Consider the following 10,366-nt stretch of genomic DNA (forward strand, 5'->3'; position numbering starts at 1 on the left):
AAAAACTCAATTAAGTTAGTAAGACATGATCTTCCCCTAACAAATCCATGTTGACGATCCCTGATTAATCTGTGAGTTTCTAAGTGGCAGTTTTTCCTGTCCTTCAGAATATTCTAACAATTTACCCGCCACCGAGGTCAGACTGACCGGCCTATAATTATTTGGCCTGTCCCTCACACCCTTTTTAAACAATGGTACAGCGTTCACTGAGCTCCAATCATCTGGTACCTCTCCTGTATCTAGTGAGGATTTGAAGATGATCCTCAGCGCATCCGCTATTTCCTCCCTGGCTTCCTTTAATAACCTGGGATGCAATCCATCCGGCCCTCGCGATTTATCCACTTTCAAAGCCTCGAGTACCTCCTCTCTCATTATGCTTATTGTATCTAGTCTTTCACACTCCTCCTCTTTTACAACAATGTCTGCATCCTCCCTCTTCTTTGGGAAGACAGAGACAAAAAACCCATTAAGAACTCTGCCCACATCTTCTACATCCATGCACAAGTTCCCTTGTACATCTCTGATAGGCCCTACCCTTTCCTTAGTTATCCTCTTGCTCTTAATGTACTGATAAAACATCTTTGGGTTTTCCTTGATTTTACCTGCCAATAATTTTTCATGTCCTCTTTGCTTTTCTAATTTCCTTTTTTACTTCACCTCTGCACTTTCTATACTACTCTAGGCTTTCTAAAGTATTGAGATTTTTGTGATCATCATAAGCTTTCTTTTTCTGCTTTAACTTGCCCTGTAAGCTTCTAGATAACTAGGTAGCTCTAGATTTGACAATACCACCCTTTATCTTTGTGGGGACATGCCTGCACTGTGCCTGTCGTATCTCACTTTTGAATGCCTCCCACTGGTTTGCCACTGATTTTCCTTCAAGTAGCTGTATCCAGTCCACATTTTCCAGGTCACCTCTCAGTTTCTTATAATTTGCCTTTCCCGAATTTAGAACTTTTACTCCTGTTTTATCTTTGTCCTTTTCCATGATGATGCTAAAACGTACTGTATTATGGTCACTATCTCCAAAATGGTCACCCACTGTTACTTCCTCCACTTGCCCAGCTTCATTACTGAAGACTAAATCTAGAATTGCACCCCCTCTCGTTGGGCTTGTTACGTCAATATATCGTTCCTAGTGTGGTGCCCGGAACTGCTTGCAGTATTTCAGATGTGGTCTAACAAGGGCTTTGTGTATCTGAAGAATGACTTCTACAGCCTTGTATTCCAGTCCTCTAGATAAAAACCTCTGGCCTTGGGGCTATGATTGCCATATTTGATATTAATGGTTTCAAATGCAGTGGATAATCCTGGACCACAGTTAGAAAAGTTAACTTATCCTCTGTTTGCTATTTACCCAGACTATCCTTTATTAACAGTTGTCATTGCTAGCTGTCTCCATGATGTACTGAAATTCAGTCTGTAATTGTAAGAAGGACTCTCTTTAATCTCCCCACAGTCTAGAATAAGTTGAGTTTGGAAAGGTCTGATCCAATTTTCCTCATCTCTGGTCAGGTAGATAATTTTAACACCATAAGAGCCTTTGAAGAGCATAAGAACCAGAGTAAGAAAAGCCCATTCAACTCCTTATTTATTTTTTATTTAGAGATACAGCACTGAAACAGGCCCTTCGGCCCACCGAGTCTGTGCCGACCAACAACCACCCATTTATACTAATCCTACATTAACCCCATATTCTCTACCACATCCCCACCATTCTCCTACCACCTACCTACACTACGGGAAATTTACAGTGGCCAATTTACCTATCAACCTGCAAGTCTTTGGCTGTGGGAGGAAACCGGAGCACCCGGCGGAAACCCATGCGGTCACAGGGAAAACTTGCAAACTCCGCACAGGCAGTACCTAGAATTGAACCGGGGTCGCTGGAGCTGTGAGGCTGCAGTACTAACCACTGCGCCACTGTGTCGCCTTAAGCCTGGTCCATCATGTATGATTATTCTATCATTTGGCTTTCCTCTCATGCCATGGAAAGAACTAGTTTTCTTTCCATTCCTCCTTTGTTTGGGGTGAAGGGTCGAAATTAAGTAGTGCTGTGAAATATATTTCTTTAAGAAGCTGTTGCCAACCTGGCTGTTAATTGTTTGATGTGCTAAATAAATTATGATCAGTATACTGTGGAAGGAAGAATCCGGCCCGCCCTCTGACCCATGATTTTGATGTCTTTTCTTTTTAAATTAATACATTAGTTAATAGATTTCCATCAGAAAAAGAACATTAAACAAGGTTTTGGTACAGTTCTTCTTTTGGGCCTCCTTATCTCGAGAGACAATGGATACGCGCCTGGAGGTGGTCAGTGGTTTGTGAAGCAGCGCCTGGAGTGGCTATAAAGGCCAATTCTGGAGTGACAGGCTCTTCCACAGGTGCTGCACAGTATAAGTTGTGGAACCATCACTCAATCCTCAGATGATGAGTATAAATACCTTGATGTATCAAATTTCCCCTGCTCCACCCCACTGGCCCATCCACTTCAGCTGGAATGATAGATACGCTGAAAGTATGTGTTAACTATAGTCTGAGGACGACTGTTTACAGCAAGTTATCTTAATTTATTTTTGTGTCGACATCTCAAGTACCTTCGAGACCTCCAAATTCAGGCGCAGTCTTAAAAGGAAAATGCACTTCTTTATTCATATAGTGCACCAGAGTTATGCAATAGCGTTGAAAATACTGTATGAGCAGCAAATTTGAAATATAAATATAGGTGATAAGGAGGAAGGGAAAACCTCTCAATCAGAAATTCCCCCGTTAGGCTAAAGAAACTTTATTTTGTTGCGACAAATGACTGACTGAAGCATTTCTTATATTTTTATCAGCATGTAAAAATTCAAGTTTCTGTTGTTCATTTCAGTCTGATATCCTGGACATTAATGAAATATTTAAAGACTTGGGAATGATGATTCATGAGCAAGGAGACCTGGTTGGTAAGCATCTTGTGTTCTAATAGTGTCCTCAGCTGTGCTGTGGTGTGCAGCTTTGGGTTCTTTTGTTTTCAGATACAGCAATTTCAAAACTCCAATTAAAATAGCAGATACTGATGAGAATGACAGCATCTCCTCTCAGATAGATTTTGGAATGAATTAATAATTTGTGGCTTTCCAGAAGCTTATCAAATGAGTAATTGTGGTTTGATGTGTACTCTTTCAGAAGTAGTATTTAAGGATTTCCTTCCTGTTGTATAAATGACTAGATTTAATTGATATAATCCAGGTTTGCATTAGTACTGGTTCAGCTTTTTTGGCTTGCTTTAATAAGGTTAGAGGTTCTTTTGAATCATAGAAATAGGAAAAGTATATGCCTGTGCAATTTTCTATGGTTAGTTGACGAATAGAAGGTTATTTTAAATATACAAGATGATAACTGAATTGAGAGGCTTAAGAAACTTGCTCAACCATCATTTAGTGGCCTGAAGCTGCAGTTACATTGTGACAGTTAACCTAGTAAAACACTGGGAAATATTGGCACAGCAAGTTACAGTGGTAAATGTTGACAAAATCATGGTGGCAACAGGTTTGTGGACAGGAAGTATGCATCCTATGTAAGATATTTAATACATAAATAGACAGTTCTTGGTGAATTTTGTGCTGATCAGGTGGTTTATATACATACTGGTGACAGAAACATTTACATTCTCCGTAACTAATGTCAAGCCAAAGTTAAATCTGTTGTAGCTTCAGATAAACGATGGATGTTCTTTTTTTGCCTGAACACTGTGGGCTAAATTTTATTAGCGCACCGCACATTGTGGCGGCGCGCTTTGTACCGGCCATCACGTGTGGAAACACCACCGCTGAGCCCCCGTGATATTTTGCGCAGGGGCTCATTTAAAGGGAGAGGGAGGAGCGGCTCCCCCCCCCTCCATGATATGGGTGGGCGACCGCTGCATCCCAGACATTGCAATCTGGCGCTACTGCGCAGGCGCCAGTGCCATTTTTAAAGGGCTGCATGCCTTTAGGAGCAATTTTAATATTTAGTTATATTGCACAGTATTATGTATACAAATTCAATAAATACCGGAAGCCCTTTCCCACCCCACAACCCCCAACCAATATTTGTTGACGGGAGCAATATCATCAAAGGGAACTTTATTCCCAACCTGCACAACTCCTTCCCCCCCCCCCCACCCACTTCCCCACCAACCTCTTAACATATGCCCTTCAACCCCTTCCTACCATCCCCACAGCCAATAAGATTAGATTAGAGATACAGCACTGAAACAGGCCCTTCGGCCCACCGAGTCTGTGCCGAACATCAACCACCCATATATACTAATCCTACACTAATCCCATATTCCTACCACATCCCCACCTGTCTCTATATTTTCCCTACTACCTACCTATACTAGGGGCAATTTATAATGGCCAATTTACCTACCAACCTGCAAGTCTTTTGGCTTGTGGGAGGAAACCGGAGCACCCGGAGAAAACCCACGCAGACACAGGGAGAACTTGCAAACTCCACACAGGCAGTACCCAGAATTGAACCCGGGTTGCTGGAGCTGTGAGGCTGCGGTGCTAACCACTGCGCCACTGTGCCGCCACTGTGTTATAAATAGTGTTATTCCCACTGTTTCCCCCCCCCCCCCCCCCCCCCCAACCTGATGATTTCAGTCCTCCCCCTTCCACACCATTTCGGAACTCCGAACGAAGTTCTGAACGCACATGAGCTGTGGTCAGGGCCCAGCAATGTCGGCGTGGGACAGCTGCCGGAGCCAGGTAGATTCATCTGCATTGTCATGGAAGTGTTTGTTTTCTCTCTGTTTAAAAACTATGGGGGGATCTGTGTGCCTTTAAGACTGAGATAAGTTTTAATATTCCCTGGAATAGAGTGTGTGAGCTGCAAGCCTGTTTCCTAAGCAACAGTGGGAGAGGTCACCTGCTGTATTGTGAGTTTGACTGTGTGTAAAGACTGACTAGAACTGGTTTGAAACGTGCTTTCCTGGAAGAACGAAGTTGTCTCTCTCTCAACGGAAAATCTACATTGGCCTACAGGCTGTATTTCGCCTAAAGAGGAAAAGACCCTGGGAAAGGAATCTTTGCATTATTGGAGATAGCAAATTCCTTTTTACACCCATCTCTAAGAAGTCTCCATCTCAGGAGTGACTTTCTGTTGCCTTTCGTGTTTCTGGGAGTTCTGGAAACTCAGTCAAGTTTCTATTGATAGACTGCTAATTTGAAATCTAAATAGTCTTGTTATACTCCTTGTTGAAAGATCTGTGTGATGCCTACTGCAGCCGAAGTGCTGTGAACGCCTCTCCATGACAGACTGTTAATCAAACTGGCCTGGAGATTTTGAGTGGCGTCTGACTATTAGACTCTGGGACATCTCACCGAACCGGGAATGCAACCCACCAAGACTTACAACTCAGTTGTTTTATTTATTCCTAAGAAACAGCCCTAATTTAAAACAGCATTTTAGTATTGGTTAACTGTTGATTTTTGAATGTATGTTTGTGTGCATGAGGGTTAGGAGGAATAAGAAGTTATAAAGTCTTTTCAGACATAGATTTATCTCACTATTGTTTAAGATTTAGTTTAATAATAAATAGTTAATTTGTTTTTTAAAGATACCTGGTTTGGTATGTTTTATTCTGGTGGTTAATAAAGTGTTTAATTTGGCTAATTTCCAGTAGGTGGGAAACATTAATAATATGCTGTGACCTGTATTGGGACTGAATTGACAGTATATTACTCCCGCTTTGGTCATAACAGCATGTTTGTTTATCTAATTTTAATATTTAGATGAAGGCCCCACCACCAAGCCGTGCGGGGGGGCACACTGAGACCTTGCCGCTGCCAGAAAATGTGGCGGGGCCTTCTTGGTGTCCGGGATTTTGGTGGACCGCTCCCACAAATATTTTACCGGCCCCCAACCATGACCCCTGACGTCGAGGAATAAAGTAAAATTCAGCCCCGTATCTTAAATACAACTTCTAGTACACTTACATTTTTGCATGAGCCATGCTTGTGCTTTCTATATCTTCATTATGCATGGGTTTTGCACTGTATTTGTACTTGTAGAAGCATAAATATGGGGCAAGAATCCTAGGATAGATCTGATCAATCAGGATGGCTCTGAATGGCAGAATAGTTTAACTTCCTGCATTCACTGCAACATTTCATGATTCAGTATGCAGTGTGATGTGATGCATATGCCTGTCCATGTGAAATGATGTACTCATTTTAAGAAAGCAGAAGCAATCAGTATAACTTGGCTGGAATGAATTAGGCATTCTGAGCAATTTGGGTATGATGGGAGTAAACGTGAGATTCAATTACTGCAAAATATTGGGTGATTTGGGCTGACCTTAAAGAAAAGGGCATTGCCTACCTTGCAGTCATCCTGATCGTAAAAGTTGAATTCTTCCTCCTTTGTTCAATATACAAACTTTGGCTCTTTCCAGTGCCATTAGAATCTGGACCGAAAGCAATTTGAGTCCCCCACTACAATGTAAATGTCCATAGCTTTTGTTGACTTATCCAAAGCCAGTAACTTATTTCCCAGAGTTGCACACCAATTTCCACAGTGCCTTTGAGTGGAGGTGACATTCCACTAATATTTCCCTTTCCAGGGTATACTCGTCTTAAAATTACTGCAGACTGAATGCATGTCTCCCAGGGAAATCCATCCTTGCTGTATGTACATTTGTTAGGATCACTAGCTAAGTACAATGTAGTCAATCTAAATTCCATTTTTGCCATTTTCTCTATTACAGACATAGGGTGATTCTCAGGCCTCATGTTTTTTGCCAAAAATATTCATGTGCCACTTTGATTACATCCTCTTGATCCTGAATGTCAATTGGCAGGAGTTGGAACTATTGTGTAGAGGTAGTACAGTCATAGTGAATTCAGTGGATTGGCCTCAGGACAGAAAACTCTCTATTGCTGAAATCAGCTGAGTGTCTTCAGCTTTCACAGCCCATATGGTGGGTTTCTTAAGCTATCTATATTGAAACAGCTTCCAAGAGCAGTGTGCCGCTAAAACATACATAGTGTAAATGCTCAGGGCTTTTTGCAAAAACAAGAACATAGCAAATGACCAATAAATTATGTTCAAACTTGTTTGTGCCGGTTAAAGAAAAATTGATGTCCAGGGAGCAGAGACGAAATCTTGGGACTTAACACTGTCATCATAGGGTTGTTAACACCAGTGAGTGTTGAATTAGCAGATAGTACTATAGAGGCTTCATTATTTTAGACTGATCCCTATAGTGCATTGAATGTATGTACGTCAGTGCCCTTTATTATTCTACAATAATGAGTGAAATTGTCAACTGATGCAGATCTTGTACAGTTTAAGATTACAATACATTTAATAACCTTCATGTAAACCTCATTTAACACTTTTCCTTTAACTGTTCCAGTTGGTCTTTTCTAATCTTTGGGAAGAAAGTAGAGAAATCAATTGGCATATTCTGCAAAATTCAATCAAGTTGCTGCTATCTAGATTGCCTTAAGTGTGGAATGCATCACTTTGAGGTTTCTTTCATCCTGGACTTGTACCTGGTTGATACATAATAGTTTACATCTTTTAAAATAGGCCATATTTTGCATACTGATCTATCACCTTTTATGATAGTTGGTCTCTTGGTTGACTTTGTTAATTTAGTATGATCATACTTAAACTGGTATACTTACGCCACCCCCCCCCCCAACCCCCAAATCAAGTGTACAGAATTAACCAAAAAAAATAAATTACCTCGACATTTTGGGATGACCTCAAAATATTTAGCTGAATGTTTATGGTGTTAGCATACTCAGATACATCTGGAACTGTAATCTTAATTATATAAACAAAATTAATCTAAGAAAAGTTTAGTCAGCGTCAAACTTCAAGGTAACTCTTTCCCCATCAAGCACTTTGATGTCCAAAGGATATGACAGGCACTGTATAAATGTAGGTTAGCTCTTTCTGTATGTTTAAAAACTACTTTTCATTTTAGAGTGATGCTTCAATGTTCTTGTGTGTTTCAATAGATAGCATAGAAGCCAATGTTGAAACTGCTGAAGTACACGTTCAACAAGCAAACCAGCAGCTTAGCAGAGCAGTCGATTACCAGGTACGGTCTGTTTTTTGGAAAGTTTAATGGTAAAATAGCAAGTTGCATGGGGTTTTTGAGAATGAAAACTAAACTTTAATGCTTATTTTCATTGTTCTTAATTCACTTTAGAATTATTAAATTGTATTGCTGAATTATTTAATTATCCTGCATCAAAATTAATTGTAGAATGTTAGCTTTTTTTCCTCATACTTGAGATTTACCTATTGGTGGATTGAAGTGTTTTTGTTTTCCCCCTAATATATCTAGAAGTAATCAAATATATTTTTCTTTCCCACAGCGCAAATCTCGTAAGAAGATGTGCATCTTAATTGTGGTATTGGTGCTGGTAGCTGTGATAGTGGGAATCATTATCTGGGCATCAGTGAGCAAATGAATTCAGAACATTTAGCACAGACATTGTACTCAAATGTTGGTATAATGTTAAACATCAGTAGAGACTGGGTTATTTACTGAAGTCTAATACTTTATTCAAACAAATAGTTTAGAAAATTAAACAGATATCCAAAGTATGCTTTCTAGCAATATAATCAGAACATGTAATTTATAATTTAAAATGCTGTGCTTCGCCAATTCAAATGTCAATGTTTTAATTGTATACTATGTTAAGCCTCTTAATGATTGGGACAAAGTGTCTTTTTTTTTGATGTGCCAGGTAGCCATAACTTAATATTCAAGTCTAATGACTATTGTAGATTTATTTTAGTTTAACCTAATTTCCAGGCAAAAAGCATTCCATTAGCTATGAGTGTGTCTGGACCAGTGCTGAAATAGATTCTTCAGTTTTGCATTAAAATGATGCCAGTTTAACCATTTCCATTTTGCTCAGTTGTTAACAGCTTTGGTTTTGTGCCTGCCCATAACAATCACTAGATGAAGTAACAATGCACTTAGTCATATCACTAGTATGTAACTATAGACTTCTTACTGAAAATTAACTTGCAATTGTCTGGTGTTTGCAATATTTGCACTGAATGGAACTGGTCTGACTTTGTACCACATACACCCCTTTGTATTGTGTGTCATCTTAATGAACAATACGGAAAGGACAATATTTGTATTCCTCGGGGATGTATTAAGCATTTTAATACAAGTTGTGCCATTTTGCGATTGTATGCTTGCATATGGATTTTCAGATTTGGATTCAGGTTAGACTGAACCGTATAACAAAATGCAAAAATGCTGCTTAAATAAACTATTTGTCAATATCATTGTGTAACCATTGCTGTCGAGCAAATTTAGGCAACATACCAGTTGGTACGTTTTCTAAGCCACCAAAGTTATTTGTGAGGTTTGAAGAACACACCAATGAAACTTTGTTTATATTAATTTAAATAGTGAAAATCCAGTGACATGCCTCAGACTAGTTAGACAGCCAACAGCAAAGAACTTGGTGTGGGAGGAAGGGGAAAGAATTGTTATTAATTGCAAAAGCAGACGATAAACTGAGTTTATTTAGGTTGTCTGCTCTTGCAATAAGAATCACATTAAGTTATCTGATATTTTTGTATGGCAGAAAACCAGCATTGTACTGAAACACTGTTCCCAGTTTTTATCATATTTGCTGTAGCATTAAGGTTGTGTTCAGAAATATCCTGTTTTAAATGCATATGCATGTCAAATACAGATAAACATCTCTAACGAAAGTTAGATCACAATCTTTTATCACAGTGCTTGACAATAGCATACATGAGACCACTGCCTTAATGAGTAACAAATTGCCAGAAACATTGGGATCTTGTAATATTTAAGCAAAGGGGTGTGGGGAGGGAGAGTCAGTATCTTGGTTCAAAAGATCTTGACTTCCACCAAATGTACTAGGCAAATGTAGGCTCCTATGTAAGAAACAGATTCTGGATCCCTGCCCCAGAATATATATCTGCTCTATGTGTGTTTATTTTTTATGCATATATTTTTATAACCAGACATTTGATAATATTTGGTATCCTCCACAGCAAGCTACAGAGCCTGGGAACAACCATCATTGACTTAAAATGTAGGTTTTTCAGGAGGCTATTTCAGCTGAACCTCCTGACACTGTAGTTTCCAGTAGTACTGAAATTCTGCTTTGATCAAAGGCTATTTGCGGAGTGATGTATGCCCAATGTTCCTGCCACTTTATTCATTAAATGCCAACCTCTAAATGGAAAATGCAGCTAGAGCATTGTGGGCATAGGGCAAAGTGACTTGACTTAATTTAGTGGTGCATGAACATACTGCTTGCGATCTGAGTAGAGGCTAGGAAATATTTCTACTTTACATGGAAAGATCAAAACCATTCAT

General features: G+C 39.6%; 1 protein-coding gene across 3 annotated transcripts in view; it reads left to right on the top strand.

Moving 5' to 3' along the window:
- LOC137358725 (syntaxin-7-like) overlaps window positions 1-9,291 on the top strand; it is a 58,738-nt gene extending 49,447 nt beyond the window's left edge. For all 3 annotated transcript variants that reach the window (XM_068024976.1, XM_068024986.1, XM_068024996.1), the window contains exons 8-10: window positions 2,873-2,945; window positions 8,001-8,083; window positions 8,364-9,291. In XM_068024976.1, the coding sequence (XP_067881077.1) occupies window positions 2,873-2,945; window positions 8,001-8,083; window positions 8,364-8,459 (252 nt within the window). In that variant the 3' untranslated portion in view covers window positions 8,460-9,291. The remainder of the gene's footprint in view (window positions 1-2,872; window positions 2,946-8,000; window positions 8,084-8,363) is intronic.
- The last annotated feature ends 1,075 nt before the right edge of the window (window positions 9,292-10,366 follow it).

The sequence above is a fragment of the Heterodontus francisci genome, chromosome 3 (genome assembly GCF_036365525.1).
Source record: "Heterodontus francisci isolate sHetFra1 chromosome 3, sHetFra1.hap1, whole genome shotgun sequence".
Taxonomy (NCBI): Eukaryota; Metazoa; Chordata; class Chondrichthyes; order Heterodontiformes; family Heterodontidae; genus Heterodontus; species Heterodontus francisci.